The 19,201-nt window shown below is 39.2% G+C and overlaps 3 protein-coding genes and 2 non-coding genes across 6 annotated transcripts; 4 read left to right on the top strand and 1 right to left on the bottom strand.

Moving 5' to 3' along the window:
- Nucleotides 1-9: 9 nt before the first annotated feature.
- mrpl9 (mitochondrial ribosomal protein L9) lies at nucleotides 10-5,177 on the bottom strand. The gene is made up of 8 exons (XM_087786635.1): nucleotides 5,089-5,177; nucleotides 3,496-3,620; nucleotides 1,495-1,654; nucleotides 1,303-1,427; nucleotides 1,184-1,237; nucleotides 1,015-1,116; nucleotides 835-918; nucleotides 10-248 (listed from the first exon to the last, which is right to left on the bottom strand). Exons 2-8 carry the CDS (start codon nucleotides 3,574-3,576, stop codon nucleotides 78-80), a joined length of 777 nt encoding a protein of 258 aa, XP_087642761.1. The 5' UTR covers nucleotides 3,577-3,620; nucleotides 5,089-5,177; the 3' UTR covers nucleotides 10-77.
- Nucleotides 3,627-8,132, top strand: nrm (nurim). Its single transcript, XM_087786634.1, has 4 exons — nucleotides 3,627-4,356; nucleotides 6,892-7,085; nucleotides 7,216-7,392; nucleotides 7,623-8,132. The coding sequence occupies exons 1-4, from the start codon at nucleotides 4,206-4,208 to the stop codon at nucleotides 7,884-7,886; spliced, it is 786 nt and encodes a 261-aa protein (XP_087642760.1). The 5' UTR covers nucleotides 3,627-4,205; the 3' UTR covers nucleotides 7,887-8,132.
- On the top strand, nucleotides 4,552-4,624 carry trnak-cuu (transfer RNA lysine (anticodon CUU)). The gene has a single exon. It is a non-coding gene; the product is annotated as a tRNA-Lys (tRNA).
- Nucleotides 8,133-15,030: 6,898 nt separating the features above from the next.
- Nucleotides 15,031-15,119, top strand: trnay-gua (transfer RNA tyrosine (anticodon GUA)). The gene is given in 2 exon segments: nucleotides 15,031-15,067; nucleotides 15,084-15,119. It is a non-coding gene; the product is annotated as a tRNA-Tyr (tRNA).
- A 103-nt stretch (nucleotides 15,120-15,222) lies between these two features.
- On the top strand, nucleotides 15,223-18,930 carry ankrd16 (ankyrin repeat domain 16). Of its 2 annotated transcripts, none has more exons than XM_087785753.1 (7): nucleotides 15,223-15,743; nucleotides 17,049-17,269; nucleotides 17,345-17,387; nucleotides 17,539-17,647; nucleotides 17,720-17,881; nucleotides 18,016-18,094; nucleotides 18,543-18,930. In XM_087785753.1, the coding sequence occupies exons 1-7, from the start codon at nucleotides 15,415-15,417 to the stop codon at nucleotides 18,698-18,700; spliced, it is 1,101 nt and encodes a 366-aa protein (XP_087641879.1). In that variant the 5' UTR covers nucleotides 15,223-15,414; the 3' UTR covers nucleotides 18,701-18,930. The 2 variants fall into 2 exon arrangements, with proteins under 2 accessions (XP_087641879.1, XP_087641878.1); XM_087785752.1 differs by having other exon boundaries at nucleotides 17,720-17,890.
- Nucleotides 18,931-19,201: the final 271 nt, after the last annotated feature.

Genomic DNA, 19,201 nt, shown 5'->3' with positions numbered 1-19,201 from the left:
CAACTTGGAAACTGTTCTTCCACGAGTTTTATTAACAAAAGTCACACACAATCCTTATCTTTCTTGAACTCGTTTCCTCATGACTGAGTCGAGTCAGAGCCAGTCGTTTGATACTGGTCAACAGTGGGCTCTTCATTCGCCGCAAGCTTTTCATTGGCCGCCTGCAACATTCTCTCCCTCTTCATCGCTTCCCGGTCTATGAAGGGAACCAGAGACATCGGGATCCGAACTGTGTCGATTCCATTCACCTGCAACAAGATTTTAAGCAAAACAGTCAGAGATAAGGAATAATATCCTGCTCTACATTTGAAGTTTACTAGGGTTGACCGCAATCCTTTTTTTTTTTTTAAGATATTGAAACATTTTTAATATGAGGAACACTAAACTTGAATAGCAGCGAGGTGAAGCAAGAGATTATAATTTAATCAGTGTCCCTAAAATACTAAATACCTAAAACGGAATGCTTTCATACTACATTTTTTTTTTGGAAATCTTTTTTTTTTATAGATTTAATTGTACAGGCTTGAGTCACTGATATAAATAATTTAGTCACAGAATGACAAAAGAAATTATTTAGGATACGATTTGTCAAATATCAAAAAATATAATGTGCAGATTGGATGGGTATTAAATCTCCTGACGAGAGCTAAACTTGAGGGGCCAGGAAGGACAAAAGCTCAGATATTTAAAAGAGTTAAAAAGTTCAACTATGACACAATCTGAAATGCTATTGCTCAGTGAAATATGAGTTTCATTGACAAGAAAAGACAATGATAATCGCTTATATTTTATGATTAGGTGAGGCTTTTTTTTGTTTTGTTTTCTGACTCTTACCGTGACTTCACACCAGTAATCCCCTAACTCCGTGGCGGACTCAAAGGGAAGCTTGAGAGCATCAGGAGGAACGACCAGGCAGAGCTGAAAGCACATCACAGTTTGAAAGGTTGATTTGGCTCGTTTCGAAAAGACCTGAAGTCAAACGCACAGCTGCATCAGACAATGAAAGACACAAACCATTTTCTGCAGCTGTCTCCTGACAACTTCATGATTCAGTTGGAAATCTTCACTGGGCTTTTTGTCGATTATCAACTTGCTCCTTCTTAGATACTCGACTGTCTAGAAAACATAGTCACATAAGTTTGTGTATCTCTGTGCGTCTCTCTCTTACCTCCCCCTTACTTACCATGAGCCCTGTGCGCGTTTGTTTTCTGTCCTCCAGTTTCCCTTCTTTTAAAATCTACAAGGACAAACACATTTTTAAAATCTGAGCGAGTCATGAACTTGTTCAGCCGAGACACAGACTCTTAACTCCTCTGCAAACATGGCCTTGTTCTCCGGGGATGGATACACGGCTAGTTCGTTCGCCAGCAGTTTGTTTCGGCCGAGAGCCTTCTTGACCACCACGGTGTCACCTCGACCCCCAAGTTCTGTTGAAACACATTCCGTTCAGAGACCTGACATGAATGAAGAGTTAAAACGGATGTGGACACTTACTCGGTACATCCTGGGTCAAGATGAGTTCCATTTTCCCCTGGGGCTTCTGCTTGGTGTCTTCAACCAGCTTGAAAATTCGATGTCTGCGGGGATACAACCTCGGGGGTCTTCCTTCTTTGGAGAGTGGAACCTGCCACCAGCGCTCCACGATGACCGTGTTCTGGAAAAATATTGTTGAGTTTAACTTGATATTTTCCTGAGAACGATGGACATCAGTGGCGTCAAACTCAGTCACACTGGCACATCACTTTGTCCCTTCAACTACCACAAAAAAAACATTCGGTGCCCGGAACTTTTTTATACTTTTATTGATTTTTTTTTTAAATGATGCATAGTTTGTCTATTTGTCACTTATTTCAATATCTACAGCTAGTCATCACCATCAGAATTCCGCTGTGTACTGGTTTAAAAGAAAAAAAGAAGAAAATATTCGACTTAACTCGACCTTGTGTCATCTCAGGGTCGTTGACCCGAACGCCCTAAAAGACATGCGTTTGAGGTATCCCTTGTGTTGTCTCTGGGTCAAGGTGAATGACCTCCACCACTGTACTGTATATGCGTTTCTGGAAGCCAAGGAGGTTGTTCACCTTGACCCAGAGTTTTGACTCAAGCACATTTGTTTACGGGTCACCATGACCCTGAGATAACACAAGGGTGATTAAGACCCTAAAACGACAAACAATCAGATCTTTCTCCTGGACTTTCTTCTGTTCTGCCAGTTGACAAGTCAATATCTAGGTGATTTTGTAGTAGGATGTAAAAACGTGAACTAAAACTTGTATTTCTTTATGATGGCTCAGATTTAGACGCGATTCAAAACTAAACTACAATAAAATACATCACTCCCTCTCAGCGAACACATCGTCGTAATGACAGTTATATGTATGCAAGACATTTCGTCTACATTGGATATCATTTGAAGTAGTAATGGTAATTTGAAATAATAAAAACAAAAGATGCAAACTCAACCGTTGAGGAGTTATTTTACTTACATGCATGCGTAACTTTAAACTGGTGCAGGTGAATCTACTAGTAAAATATTATCGTATAATGACATATTTTAAACTCAAAACGGCACATTTGCCTTTGGACATAATTAAAGTCTACATTTTGTAGATTTGGGTCACAGTTCGTTCCCACAGACTGAACATTTGAAACCTACTTCACTACTTATTTAACTTAAGTTATATATATATATAACTTGTTATAAAACTTTTAAGACTCAACTCCCTCCCTGTCCTATCATAAATCTCACCTCCGCTTTAACTTTTATCTGTGCATTAACTTTGATCTTTGTTTTTTTGTTTATATTCTGTTTATTAGTAAGTAAGTAAGTAAATTTTATTTGCATAGCGCTTTTCCAGACCAGGGTCACAAAGCGCTTAAACAATCAAAACAATATTCAATAAAGTATATATTTTAAAGATCAAGATAAAACTGATAACACAACAGGAGTTCCAGAAAAATCACGGAAAAGCCTGAACAAATAAAAACGTCTTAAGATGTTTCTTAAAGGAGTCAGTAGATCCATCAAGTGTATTATATTCGCTATTATATAATATTAGTTGATTATTTAAGTTTGTTGATTATTTATTTTTATTTATTTTCTTGAATGTCTTAATTAATGCATGTTTAAGTATTTCACTGTCAAGTCTTCAATTGTTTTAAGTGTTTAATGGCTTTAATGTTTTGCATCGTGGATCAGAGAAGACCACAATTTAATTTATGCTGCATGTCTTAATACATGCATATTTGACAATAAAAGAACAGAAAATAACTTGAACTTCTATGAATCTACTGCTAAACGGTTTGAATAATTTAAATGGAAATAACAAAATCACAAAGTTGTATTTTCAAGAACATTTCCTCTTTTATATGAATCACAACAGTGTCTTTCATGTCTTTAGAGGAGATGACACAGTCCAGGAGTCTTTATAAACAGAGAGACAGACACAAGAGAGACAGACTGAAGAGAGACAGAAGAGAGACAGGACGACACACCTGAGCAGAGGTTCTGGAGAAGCTCCTGGCAACAGTCTGGACCAGCAGCTCCTGAAGGACACGGTGCCCTGAGGTCCACATGTTCGATCAGAACCACACAGAGCACTCGAGCGACTCTTCTGCGACTTGAATTAGAATGAATACTATAAAAGATGTCAGTATCACGACTGTCTCTGGACGTACAACTTGAGCAGAGCAGGATAAATGGTCATGCTTTGCTAAGAAAGCTAGCAGGATGCTCTCTTCTTCTCTTAGTTCAACGGTAGATGCGGCTTGTTACTGCCATCTAGCGGAATTCAGAGAATTACAAGTTGATTGGAGCGTTTGGTATTAGTGACAAAAGTAAAGATCAGAATGTGAATCTCAACTGACACAACATAACGCTATAATAAATATATAAATCCAAGGACATTTTTATGACAAGCAAACATGTGTATGTTTGTTAAGGGGGAGAGACGATGAATCAATCGGTTGAATGTAAAGGGAAACCTGTTCCAAAGTAAAAAGGTCATAATAATATATTTATGTTTGAGATTGAAAACATGTTCACGGGGGTCGTATGTTTCTAGCAAGTGTCGTAAAATAACTTGACCTCAGTGATGGTTTAACATTGACCGGGTGTGGGGCGACACCTCGTGTCCGGTCTCGGTACTACAAGCCTCTCGTCCCGGAAGGTAAAACACAAATGGAAAAAAAGAAATAGTGACTAAATGGCGTCCCTCGATGTGTACAACGGAGCCATGGGCGTCGTTTCTCTGCTCAACTTCGCCTTTGTTTTCATAACTGGCGTCGATTTTATTGGCTTTTTGTCCTTCAGAGCCATTTATCACAACATAACTGGAGAGACGACTTTGTGTCAAGGTATGTGATTCACGCCGAACAGGCGGCGACTATTGTACTTGAGGTAAACTTAGCGAAAATGTACTATCAATAACCTTTTTTTTTCTTCTGATATAATTATATGCATTTACAGTTTATTTACAATAAAAACTTGGTTAACTTTTATAAAAATAATTGTGCATGCTTATATACATCCTGTCGCTGGGTGTCGCTACAGCCCGGCTAGCTCAGTCGGTAGAGCATGAGACTCTTAATCTCAGGGTCGTGGGTTCGAGCCCCACGTTGGGCGCCATTCTTTTTTTCCTCCTTTTCAACCGATATTTTATGTGGAAAAGATAATATCATTACAGATAGTTGATATTAAGTGTAAAATACATTATCACTTGAAAATTAATGAATACAATTAAACCCATAAAACAATTTCTCTGAAGCATAAGTTGTTATTTTACAGAATATCATGGAACTAATATACATTTCTTTTTAGAAATATGATAAAATTCCTTCTTTTTAAAAAAAAATCTTAACAAAAATGGAAAAAAATGAAAAAAATGTTCAAATTGTAATACATTAGGAAAATAGATACAAAAGTACTTTGTTGTTTAGCTTTTCAACTTGAAAAGTATCATTCTTTGAATACATAAAGTTGGTTCTGTGGGGATTTTGTGTTCCGATGAACCGACCCGACAGACACATGGATGAGTTTAAGAAAAATGCTCGTTTAGTGAATTATGCAAAAGGAAGAGACAAACTTACGTGAACACGGGCGCTAGCAAGCAGAGAGATCTATCGCAGATGTCTTCGAATGCCAGAACGCAAAGATCTCACAAAATGGTGGATCTTTATAGTAGAATATTCAGGTTAACGCCTCTAGTCAAATGTACATGTAGGATTGGTCAGTAACTGTAAACACTTGATTCTAAGTTGGCCGCTGCACGTGATCATCATTTAATTTCATTGTTATTTCCTTACATTCACCCTGATTGCATCATGAAATAATGATGCAATAAAACAAAGACAAGTCTGATTACAGAATTATAATCGCAAATCTAATTATAAACTAAACATGCTAAACTATCATCCGTATAATGCCACACAAAGATTACATCAGTGAGAAAGCAACAGAGGAAACACAGATTCATTTAATGAATACAATTATACATTATGAGCATTTCTCTCAAATCACAAAAAAGAAAATCCCAAAAAAATAAATAATAATAATTATTATTCCAAATTATGCATACGCCAAATCATCAAAACAATCATATTCACACTAACTAAAAACCTCTTTAACGAGGTAAAAAGAAAGCAGCAGCCCCATTTTCGGCGACTTGGATTTCAGCTCTTCATGTGAGGTGTTGTTGACGTACTCCCCCGTCAACAATGCATCAGTGAGCTCGTCCTGCAACATAGGAAAGAGATGAACAGCATCGCATTCTTTGGACAAATGAGAAACAATACATCTTTAAATCATACTTGGTATTCATAATTTACTCATACTTCTTCATGTAGACAAAATTAACCCCTTCCTATTTACTACCTAATACAGAGAGATAGTCAAACACAGTCGTACCTTATTCACGAGCTGTTTTCTACATGAACAATTTAAACATTCAATGCAATCTGGACAGAGCTCCCTTCAGCAGTGTTGATCGGCAGAACCATGCAACAAGAATCACCAAACATGTAACAAACCTATTATCCAACTAAGTCTTCCCCCTGAGGGACAAATAAACAACCTTATTTATTTGTATTTAAAAAATGTTTTCTTAACAAACTTTATATTCCAATCTATCTTCAAATCATTTACTTGATCATAATACTTTTGGTATTGACTCTCTTAAATTTGACATCATCAGCTACAAAAATATTCTAAGTTGAATTATTATTATTCCTCTAAGATTTGGTTTGAAAGTCTATTGAAGTAAATGGATAATATCAAATAGAAAAAACTGACTATGTGCAAACTATTCTGCAGTCTTTTATTTATGTAATTATGTTTTTTCTATATTAGCATTTCTATTGCTGGATATCTGGAGCTAAGTTTAACTAATTAATAAAAGACTAAGACTTACTTTATGAAAAAAAAAAAGTAAAATCTACTCTATAAAATTTTTTTTTTAATTACAATTATAATGATTCATTCTTTTCTTTTCTTTTCTTGTCCTTTGTTAGATATAGAACACAATTTGAGAACCTTAATTTCCATTATTAACCCAAATTATTAGATGATTGATTACAGTAAAGTTGTCATTTCCTTACAGTTCAAAATGAAATTCCCTGCTAATCTAAAGCATACATTTAACTAGTGACATATTCTCATATTCGTAACATCTCTTATATCTCTGATTTGTGGTGGAGTGATGGTGACCCACAGCCTCCAAACGTTTCAAGTTTTAAATTGTATACAAATATATGCGCTAAAACTGTGTTGACATTATGCAATTTAAACTACCGAGCAGTAATTGAGGTGTGAAAAGGAGTTAGTATATCATTCTACTTCAAACAAAAGTATCTTTTCACATCATTCTGATTTTATCTGTGTTTCCCTACTTCTAGCCTCTGTCCCCTGGTCGGCCGCCCTGCAGGATGGCGAGACTCTTACTTCCCTCATGGTGGACGTAGGACTCCTGGTTCTCTTCATCGTCCAACTCAGTGTCCTTTCATACCCGTCTGTTACGGAGCACTGCAAGTCTTTTCTGGGAGACATGTTCAGAAGTGTGTACTGCTTCAGCACAGCTCTGGTGTTGCAGGTACTACACACACTTTACCGAGGTCATCATATGTGACATCCTGTTTCAGACATTAACTTCCTCTTCTGACACTTTAGCCAATACATAGGCTTCATATTTGAACACAGATGTTCTTGTCTTTTTTCGGTAGATCCTCATGCATTTTTGGCAGCCTCTGACTGGAGCTCCGTGTTTGTGGGCCGTCCGTCAAGCACCGTGGAGTATCTGGTTCCCTCTGGTTTGCTTCACTGTGCACTTCATGTGCTGGGCTCTCATCTGCAGCTCGCTCATCATGTTTGACTTTGTGGAACTGCTGGGTTTGAAACAGGTGAGGAACTTTGTCAGTAAGAAACTAAATAAGGGTTGTAAGATTTGAATAAAACAAAACAAAAAATTAAAAATAAATTATGTTTTGGGACAAAGAAAATATTAATCTGTAAGGGGAACATTAAATCCAAATTTAAGGAAGTGGGAAAAAGGGATAAAAAAAAAAAAATAGTCAATTATTAACCATGACTTGAAGCGTTTCATTATAAATAATCCCTCCTTCTTTCACAGGTTTACAAGTCTTTTGGTTTTGGGGAGATTTTACCAGTCAGGTCGGAAGGTGCAAACCGTCTGCTGTCTAATGTGGGCCTGCCGGTTTTCCTGGAGGTGTGCGTGGTTCTGTGGCTGCTTCCGGCTTTATCGTTGGACAGGTTTCTGCTGGCGCTGACTCTGACAGTCTACCAGTTGCTGGCTCATTCCCTGGACTTGCAGGATTTGGATTTCCTCTCTGGCCTGTTGAAGGGCAAGATGGAGCTGTTTTCAGAGTTCCACTGATTCCCTGCGTCCACTGTTTCTAGAGAACCTGGGTTCCCTTAAGCACATCTCAAGTCAGATCATGGGTCTCAGGCCTTCAAGCTTGATTAGATTCAAGCCGATGAGCAAAGCGATCCTACGCCAAAATAGAGTTTAAAATCTGAAACAACAAAAAATTACATTTGAACACTTTTGTTTCAGTTTTTGTCAATCAATAATTTCAGGAATTATTTTTCAAACCTTTATGAGATTAAAAGATTCACAAACCTTTTTATGAAGTTTATTTTAATTTCATTGCCATTAGTTGGCTCCTCTTTTTCAGGTTCGAGCAGGTCACCTCACCCTCACTGCTGCCTGCTTCAGCACCCGCCCCACCTTCCTGTGCCCCCCTCAGTTCCACACAACTGTTTCCCAGCATCACCTCACTCCAGGTACACGATGTACTTCGGAGGATTCGTCTAGGAAAGGCTGCTAGTCCTGACAAGGTGTCTGCTCGACTGCTAAAGACCTCCGGTGCTGAACTAGCTGAGCCGTTCCAGCATGTCTTCAAACTCAGTCTACGGTCCTCAGTCCCTTTGGAAGACTTCCTGTATCGTTCCAGTCTCGAAAAAAGATTGTTCGAGCCGAACGATTACAGACTGGTGGTCCTCAAAAATCTCAGGCCACAAGTTCGAAAGACCCACTGCAGTTTGCCTACCGGCCCGCGGTTGGTGTAAAAGATGCCATCCTTCACCTCCTGCATCGGACCTACTCTCATCTGGATAAAGGAAGCTGCTCAGTGAGGATCCCGTTCCTGGACTTTTCTGGTGCCTTTAACACAGTGGCATTAACACAACAACAGTGCATTATATCAAAATGTCACTCCGACTACAGTCTGTGTGGTTTCCATGGCCATGACATACATCTGAAACGTTTGCATAGTTACGATATATTCCTGCAGGAGACGCATATTAAACATTCAGATGCTTTGAAATTTCGGTGTGGATGGATAGTACAAACTTATAAGTCAACATTTTCTAGTAAAGCACGTGGTGTGGCAATATTGATTCGAAAAAATGTGCCCTTCAGCCACATATCCACCCAGATTGATCCGAATGGTCGCTTTATAATTGTGACTGGTATGATGTTGACGCTACATGTCACTTTTTTTAATATTTACGCGCCCGTATTTTCAACTGTATTCCTGACCTGTCCACAACTACCTTAATTTCAGGGGGTGATTTCAACTGTGTATCAATAATGGATAGATCTTCCTTGCGTCTAAACAAATCCACTTGACTCCACAACTGTTTTAAATAACTTGATGAAGTCACTGAATCTAATCGATATTTGGAGGAGCCAACATCCGACTCAGAGAAAGTATTCCTTTTTTTCTCCAGTTCATAAAACCTACACATGGATTGACTATTTTCTCTTTGACGGCAAATTAACATCTGCAATCTCCTCATCAAAATATTGCAACATTTTAATTTCTGATCACAGCCCGGTCATTATAAACTATGATTTTGGAAGGAAGAAAGAGTATTATAATTGGCGACTGAATCCAAGTTTACTCAATAATGAAGAATTCTCAAATAGATGTTCTGAAGAGATTAAGGAATTTATTAAGTTGAACGATAGGGGAGACGTTTCTGATTCGATATTATGGGAAACTTTCAAGGTAGTAATCCGAGGTACAGTGATATCATATGAATCTATGCAGAAAAAGAAAAGAACTGTCAGGCTAGTTGAAATTGACATAGAGATCTCTGAAGCCGAAAAACAGCAAAGGGAAAATCAATCTGCAACTACACTTAAAAATATTGTTAGGTTGAGGCATGAATATAATACAATTCTTACCAACCAAGGTAACAGACTTCTTCTCAAGATAAAACATAAACACTTTGATCTCGGGGATAAACCTACATCGTTACTTGCTCGACAACTGAGAGGAATCCAAGCCAGCAGAGCCATACATCAAATTCTCTCTCCAGAAGGAGATATATAAAATATTTGGGAACCATAGTTGGTAAACAACCAGATTCTTTGTATGATTTAAATTACATTAAGTTAATCCATCAACTCAAAATAAATATTGAGTATTGGCGAACACTCCCAATGTCAATGGTAGGTAGAGTAAATGCCATTAAGATGATTACACTGCCCAGATTTTTATATATTTTTCCAAATATACCAATATTTCTGCCAAAGACCTTTTTCAAAACTTTAGATTCAATCATAATGCCTTTTATTTGGGGTTATAAAGCACATCGGATTAGTAAGAAACATATTTGCAAATCAAAAGAATTAGGAGGTTTGGCTCTCCCTTGGTTTCAACATTACTACTGGGCAGCTAATGCTCATGATCTTGTCTATTGGAATAATTCATTCTCTGGGGAACCTAAAGTCACAACACCATCCTGGGTTGCCATTGAACAGGATATTAATGGTACCTCTCTCCCAGCAGAAATCTTAGTTTTATAGTAAAAAACTCTGTGAAGATCTGGAAACAAATAAAAAAAAGTATTTAATGTACCAGAAACTTCTAGTTTGGCCCCAATTTGTTATCATTAATTCACCCCCTCAAAACTCGATGCGGTTTTCATAGCTTGGATGAAAAAGGGACTTATTTCTATTGCAGACTTGTATATTGACAATGTTTTTGCATCATTTGCCCAACTACAGCAGAAATGTTCTCTTCCTACGTCGCATTTCTTCCGCTATCTATAAGGAACTTTGTAAAAAATAACATCCCAAATTATGAAGTTTACTCCCCCCTTGATCAGCTTGAATCACTCATATCAACAGACATTGTTCTGCAGAATCTGCTGATATCGAGAGGAATCCATGCTCCCCTCAACTTTAACCAGATTCCCCGTTCCTGCACTGGCCACACAGCCCCACAGCATAATGGAACCACCACCAAATTTTACTGTAGGCAGCAAGTCCTTTTCTTGGAATGCTGTGTTCTTTTTCCGCCATGCATAACGCCCCTGGTTATGCCCATATAACTATTTTAGTTTCATCAGTCCACAGCACCTTATTCCAAAATGAAGCTGGCTTGTCCAAATGTGCTTTAGCATACCTCAAGCGACCCCGTTTGTGGCGTGTGCAGAGAAAAGGCTTTTTCCGCATTACTCTTCCATAAAGCATCTCCTTGTGTAAAGTGCGCCGAATGGTTGAACGATGCACAGTGACACCATCTGCAGCAAGTTGATGTTGCAGGTCTTTTGGAGCTGGTGGGTTGACTGTGACTGTTCTCTATCTCTGCGCCTCTATTTATCTGAGATTTTGATCTCACAATGTTCCTCACAGTTGATACTGAGAGCTTAAATCTCTGAGATAGCTTTCTATATCCTTCCCCTAAACCATAATGTTGAACAATCATTGTTTTCAGGTCATTTGAGAGATGTTTTGAGGCTCCCATGTTGCCACTCTTCAGAGAAGACGCAAAGAGGAGAAACACTTACAATTGGCCTCCTTAAATACCCTTTCTCATGATTGGACTCACCTGTGTATGAAGGTCAATGGTCACTGAGGTTACCAAACCAATTTTGAGTTCCAATAATTAGTGCTAAAGTTATTAAAAGATAAGATATAAGGGTGCCTAAATGTATGCACATGCCTAATTTTGTTTAAATAATTCTTGCACACTTTCTGTAAATCATATAAACGTTATTTCACTTCTCAAATATCACTGTGTTTGTCTCCTATAAGATATATTTAACTGGAATTTTTTATCCAAACAACCAATGATTTATAAAGGAAAATCATGAAAATGTACATGGGTGCCCAAACTTTTTCATACCACTGTATTTATGAAAAATAAAAATAAAAAAACTTTTTAACACTATCCAGCCCACTCTGCTCCCGAAAAAACCAACACAGATGCATGTGGACCCTGGTCTGGTCTCCTGGATCTCGTGGTGTGCAGTATAAGGGCACCTCAGGGGACAGTACTGGCACCTCTCCTCTCCATCTACACTTCAGACTTCTGCTACAACTCCGAGCGGAGTCTCGTCCAGATACGACACCGCCATTGTTGGATGTATCAGGGACAAAAGCGAGGACAAGTATAGGAGTCTGATACTTGACTTTGTGGACTATGGTGAGAGGAACCACTTTCAGCTGTACACCTCAAAGACCAAATAGCTGGTCTTGGACTTTGGGAGGTCCAGGACAAAGCCACATCCAGTGTCCATCAGAGGCGACAAGGTGGAGATAGTGGACAACTACGTATAAGTACCTCAGTGTGTGGCTGCACAGTAAACTGGACTGGTCCTTCAACACAGACCATGTGTATAAGAAAGTTCAGAGTAGACTGTACTTTCTGAGGAGGCACCGATCATTTAACATCTGCAGGAAACTCCTCTGCACGTTGTACCAGTCTGTGGTGGCCAGTGTCCTGTTCTATGCTGTGGTGTGTTGGGGTGGGATTTTGTCCAAGACAGTGTTGGACAGGTTGATCATGCAATATTGTTGGCATGAAGCTGGACTCACTGGTGACAGTTGCTGAGAGGAGATCCCTGGACAAACTACTGTCCATCATGGAGGATGACAGTCATCCTCTGAAACTGTCCTCAGTGAGCAGAGAAGCAGAAAGAGCACAATCCCAGATGCAACGCTAATAGACTCAGGGACTCATTAATTTGTTCTGTTGTGTTATCAGTTTTTATCTTGATCTTTTAAGTATATACTTTATTGAATATTGTTTTGATTGTTTAAGCGCTTTGTGACCCTGGTCTGGAAAAGCGCTATACAAATAAAAATTACTTACTTACTTACTTAATTCCTCGTGCTATTAGATTGTATAATTCTGAGTTTGGGGGCAGGAGTGGAGCGAAACGAAAGAGTCTATTCTGTTAATTCTTTGTATCCTTTGTCATTGTTATTTTTCTTTGATCTATGTTCTTTATCTTTAGACTTAGATTGTGTCATCTTGCTCTTTTCGTGTTCTTGTTTTTTTATGAATCTATCTATGAATCTATGTTGCTGTGCTGACTGTAAAAACAATTTCCCGAAATTAGCAGCGAACTTTTGCAAGCAATGATGGACTCTCTAAAAGCCGACATCTTCATCAAAATTGACTCTACATTGGCTACTATTCGCTCTGAGATCGCAGCAGTACAACGAGAAGTGACTGAGTGCATTGAGCCGCTAAAAGAGAAGATCGGAAAACACGAGCAGACCATCCTGGATCTCGAACACGCTGCTACGGATTATGGCGACCGCATCGCGGAGCTCGAGGCCTCCGTGAACACACTGACCGCTCAGGTGAAACGACTGGACGAAAAATGCGAGGAACTGAAGGGACGCTCGCAGAGGAATAATATCCGACTGGTGGGACTGGCCGATGGAGTGGAGGGTTCCCGTCCCACGGAGTTTATTGCTCAACTTTTGAAAGACGTTCTACACCTATACCGGGGCAAACCATTCTTCATCTTCGCGGACTATCCAGCATTCACAGAGGGGAAGCAGGCGCTGCACTCTTGCCACGGCATCAAGTTTGGTCTGTTCTTCAGTTCTCAGGATCACAACATCTGATGGAATAACGCATTGTTTCCAGGAGCCCGCAGCTGCATCTGACTTCATTAAGAAAAACTTGAAAAAGGTAGTGGATCCAAACACATAAGTCATTGTGGGTGAGCAAATATTCTGATTTGAATGTTGTCTCAGAGTGAGTTGTTGTCTACAAAGTTTTTGTGTTAAATACATTTTGTTTATATATATTATCAATATCACATGGATGTATTTTTTTTTTTTTTGTCAAGTTTTGTTTGTTCAAGAGGTGTGCAACTAATATTTACTTATTTGTGTTATTGTCACAATCCAGTTAGGAGCAGCAGTTTGTAGTGGAGGATATGAAAGCTGCCAAGAGAGAGTGTTTGTTAGGGTTTGGGCGTGTCTCGTTTGGGGAGTCACTTCTGCCAAGGAGGGTGGGTTTTGGGTTATGTTATTTTGAGGGATTGTTCTATTTTGGTCTGTGTTTGGTATTCATGCCTGGTCCGCCATCAGTACACATCTTAACCACTTTGTGTGCTTATTTATTTTTATTATTTCCTGTCTTTTGAGCATTATGCATAACTCTCAGACATAATGGCATCTAAGAGTACAATAGAAACCATGGGTGAGTTAAAATGTTGCTGTTGGAATTGCAAGGGCCTAAACAATCCCATCAAGCACTGTAAGGTGCTACACCATCTTTAACATATAGGAGCCCAAATTGTCTATTTACAAGAGACTCATCTTAAAAATGCAGACCAAAGAAAGCTGAAGTGCAGTTGGATTGGTCAGAATTATCAGTCTTCATTCCACGGCAAGTCCAGTGGAGTGGCTATTCTGTTGCTCGAATCAGTCCCCTTTGAATGCACAAGAACAATAACGGATCCAAATTGGCGTTATCTCATTGTGGTTGGGAAACTTTAGTCATGCTCATCAATGTATGGTCCAAACTGGGATGACGAGGGCTTCCTTCAATCCTTATTCTCTAATTTACCAGTCATATCCTCGCATATCCCCCTATATTTGGAGGAGACTTTAATTACCGGCTAGATTATTAAGGGACTATATTTTACGGCGCGTGGATACATAGGGAGTGACGTGTGAGTTGTATTGTTCTTGGTCCGAAGCTACGGCTAAAGACGTGTGTAAATAAAGCTCCTATACGGATATTACACGCTTGTTTATTTGTGACTACATATCACTACATTTTCAAGTGTAAATATCAGTAATCTTGTATCTTTTTCTGATATTGTGCCAATGCACTTAATTCTGAATGCAATTGTTTTTTAATGTGTAAATGTGTTTTGCTGTCCATCCTGGCCAAGTCTTTCTTGTAAAATAGATTTGAATCTCCATAAGAGTAACCTAGATAAATAAATAAATAAAAATAAATAATGAAGCACGCATATTGTGCAGGGCCCGGTCTAGGCAGGGGCAAGAGGGGGCCTGGCCCCCTCAAATAAATGTTGTGCCCCCTCAAACTTACATGTAAGTAAGTAAGTAACAGCACAATGCCCCCTCAAGATTTGTGGCTGCCCCCTCATACATGCCTGTCTAGACCCGGCCCTGATATTGTGTAGTATTTGTGTCGTATGCGACTGTATTCATTACATATTTAAACGTGTCATGCTGGTTTTAAATGCTCTTATTTATATACGTATAGGTCCACTCGTCGTTTTCATCACCTTCGATAGCTCAGTTGGTAGAGCGGAGGACTGTAGTGGTATTTCAGCTGAAATCCTTAGGTCGCTGGTTCAAATCCGGCTCGAAGGACTTTTTGTCTCCTGTCAATTTAATTATATTTTAAGTTTCTTGAACACACATTTTACAACGGCGGTCAATTATCTTGTTATTACGTTTTATTGACTGTGTTTTTGTTATTTTTAACCACATAGAATCAACCTGTATGTACCCTCGTGTACTGTAGGGGTCGCTGTCAAACAATAACGTGGATTTTTCCTCCTGGTGAAGTGCGCAAAGAAGAAGACCACCAGATGTTCCTCTGGTAAACACAACCATGGTGGGAAGTAAACAACGCGTGTAGTTGTCCGAGCGTCTGTGTCCAAACATGGATGAAAGGTCGCTGAAGGTGCTTGTGAAGTTGACGCAGGAGGGGCAGCTCGAGCCCCTGCAGGAGCTGCTGAAGGACCCGGTGATGCTCCAGGTGTGCGGGAGACACTGGGGTCGCTCCGGGGACACGCTCCTGCATTACGCCGCTAGACACGGCCACTCGGACATCGTGGAGTTCCTCGTGAAGCGAGTGGGCATGGACGTGGACGTGTACAACAACGACTACAAGAGACCTCTGCACGAAGCTGCGTCCATGAGCCGGCTGGCCTGCGTCAGGTGGCTGCTGCTGGAAGGAGCCAAAGTGGATCCTCTCAAAAAGGCGGACTGGTGAGACCACTTTTCTGACCACTTGTGTTGTACACATACGATTAACATCCAGCTCAGAATCACAAACTTTTTTTATTGCCAGTGTTGAAAACACAACACAGGATATTTGTTGTTGTTGCATCTATGTTCTTTATCTTTATCTTTAGACTTAGATTGTATCATCATGTTCTTTCTCTTTATTTCTCTTTGTTCTTGTTCTTATTTTATTTTGATTTATTTTGTTGTGAAAAATTGCTGTATTTGCTATGGCTATTGGAAAAAAAAAATTAAATGTCAATAAAGTTCTACCTTACCTTTATTACAGAACAATTAAATAATAAAAAAAATAAAACATACTATAAATTATAATAAAACAAGAGGTACAATAACACAAAATGGCATATGAATAATGAATACAAATAAATAAATAAAAGTACATTACTTTCAATATAATAATATTTATAATTCGGACAGCAGACGGATAAAAAAAGTTCTTGGACCAAGATGTTTTTTGCCCGTATGGATCTCGGTCTTCTGTTGGACGGTAGCAGTTGGAACATGGGGTCTCCCCCGGGTGAGAGGGTTCAGCTACAGTTGATGACCTGGTGATACAGTTGCACACTCCGATACACACTTGGTGGTTTATGTTTCTGTAACAGGGTGGTATGTTTCCATGCTCTTGCGCATCCTCTTATGTGTTGGAGTTGTTGGTGTGTATTTTTTTGGTGGGTACTATTTGTGTTTCTATGTTGTGTTTGTGTGTTTTATGCTTAGAACTCATTTGGGATAGTGCTTTTGAGTATCACTGTTGGAATTATTTTGGTCTTATATTTTTTAAGATCTTATTTGGGATTTTTCTTAATTATCTTGGGGCTGCTGTGTTTGTTACTGTTATCTTGGCCTGTTAAAGCATGTATTTTGACTCTGTATTGTTTTGATTGTTTTAGTGCAATCATTCCCAAATGGAAAGAAATTTCTTAATGAAACAAAAAAAGCAAGCCATAATATGCTCCAACGATACGGAACTCAAGATATCAAGGCTTTTGTCTTTGTAAACTGTAAAGCAAAGGCAAGCCAAGGAAAATTCCTGGTGTTACGAACCATAATGTTTAATTCAAATGAACACAAAAAGAAATGACTCAACCTAGACCATACCACACACCTGGTCTACATGTTGATCATCTTAAGGACTAGAAAGAGAGGATGTGAAAGTTTACTTAACCGTCAAATTTCAATGAAAGTGTCCTCCCAAATTCAACAGCAAGGTTAACGCTCTAGTGGGACAAAACAGTCGTATCACATGTAACTATTCTTTCTTTCTTACAGGACCCCTCTGATGATGGCGTGCACACGTCGAAACCTAGAGGTGATCCAAGAGCTTCTTAATCGGTCTGCCGACCCCACGCTGAAGAACAAGGACGGCTGGAACTGCTTCCACGTCGCCTGCAGGGAAGGAGATCCTCTGGTGGTCCAGCAGCTGCTTCTTGCCGTACCGGACGTTTGGAGGACAAAGAGCAAGACGGGCAGAACACCACTACACACTGCAGGTGACATGTTTTAACTGTTCGTCTAGATCAGTGACGCTTTCTGCCAATGTCTCATGTTTTTCCTTGTCTGTGCAGCGATGCATGGCTGTCAGGACGTCATGGAGCTCCTGCTGGACAGGTGGGGGTTGATGTTGTTCAAATTTTTAGATTTTTTTTTAATTGACCCATTTCACTATTTTGTGATATCCTGTATATTTATTAATATCCTTTTGATGGAATTTAAGGTAAACAGTGATGTAATCATATAATTTCTTTATGCTCTTCCCAAGCTGTGACTACACACCTGACAGCGCTGACAGTTGTGGAGTGACTCCGTTCATGGACGCTGTCAGGAACGGACATATTTCTGTGGCCAAGCTACTGCTGGAGAAGCATGGGGTATGAGAGTGTGAGATGGACTCAAATAAGAATAAAAACGCTGATCTAGGTTGTAATCTTGCGTCTCCTCAGGCCTCTCCATCGGCCACCGACTTGCTTGGAGCTCAACCAGTTCACCAGGTCGCTGTCACCGGCCAGGATGCAGCACTACGCTTCCTGGTCCAGGATCTGAACATGGACGTGAACCAGAGGGCGACGGTGATCGAGCTGACCCCTCTTCATTATGCTGCAAAGGTTAAAAACGTACTTTTACTAAATTTCTTCTTCTCCTTCATGTGCACTCCTACAGGGGTTATTGTCGGTCTTAGCCTTCGAAAGTTATCATTTGACTAGTTAACTAATATGTTGTCACAAATGTTGTCTTTTAGGAAGGGCATGTATCTACATTGAAGACACTGCTTGAGCTGGGAGCTGACCTTCATGCACGGGACAGAAAAGGAAGATCTGGTGAGGAGTATGTGATGTTTTATATGACAAAGTAATGTGTAATAAAATACATATTTCATCATAGAATTCAGTATTAAAGTCAAACATCCATCTTCCACCACTTATCCAAGGACGGGTCACTAGGAGGGATGGTTAATGACTCTTCACCATACGAACTCGGTTCTGACATGAACTATAGAAACCAGTCCTAAAAGCAGCCGATATTCTACTTCATGTGTGCTGTGCCCTCTTACAACTTTTGCTACCCCGAGGCCCAACAGACAATATACAGTTTAAATTGGTTCTTTTAAAACAAAACTTTTAATGTTTTAATTGCCATGTTGCCTTAGTACAGTTCTTGAATTACAAAGTTGTATTAATGTTGTATTTTTGTTAGGTGTATTTTTAGGTGTCAGAGGTACATGTCTTTTGTAGTTCTGAGTTGAGTGATGTCTGTCTTTTTTCAAAGCTCTGCACATGGCTTGTATCGGACAACATGCAAACGTCGCCATGACGCTTTTGCAGCTCGGACTACAAGACTCAGAAGATTGTTCAGGAACAACAGGACGACAACTCGCTGTGAAACCAGACTTGGTTCGGTTGTTTGAGGTTTTGGAAACATCGTGATCGGAGAGCTGGATCAAGCATTTAAGGACAATAAATGGATCCAAGTGTGAATTAACAAAATGTCAGAAATGCTCATCATATCATAAAATAAGTATTTATATTTCAGATGTCGCGCAAATGTTTTTAAATAAATATGCTGAGAGTGACGTCCAAGTGTGTTTTGAGTGTACCTCAGTTTGTATATATAGGTGTAAGAAAACTGGTCCACCCTGCCAACGCAAATATTAAAGTGTAACTCTACAGCAAATATTTAATTCGGTTCATTTATACTCCTAACTACTCAATACTCGTGTTTCATAATAGTTATCTATTGTATTTTTTTTGCCTGCATTTGTTTTGTTTTTTAAATAGATTGATTAGATTAGTATTAAAACATGTTTATTAAGACATGTTTTACTATTTACATTGTGTAACAACATTTGAAATTGTACATACAAAAAAACGACACCGTAAACTATTAAAGCAAAATTATACATTCATTAAAATCTACGTTCATATTAT

This window comes from Callionymus lyra, chromosome 3 (assembly GCF_982586985.1).
Source record: "Callionymus lyra chromosome 3, fCalLyr1.hap1.1, whole genome shotgun sequence".
Taxonomy (NCBI): Eukaryota; Metazoa; Chordata; class Actinopteri; order Syngnathiformes; family Callionymidae; genus Callionymus; species Callionymus lyra.
This window is presented reverse-complemented; position numbering and strand designations above follow the sequence as displayed.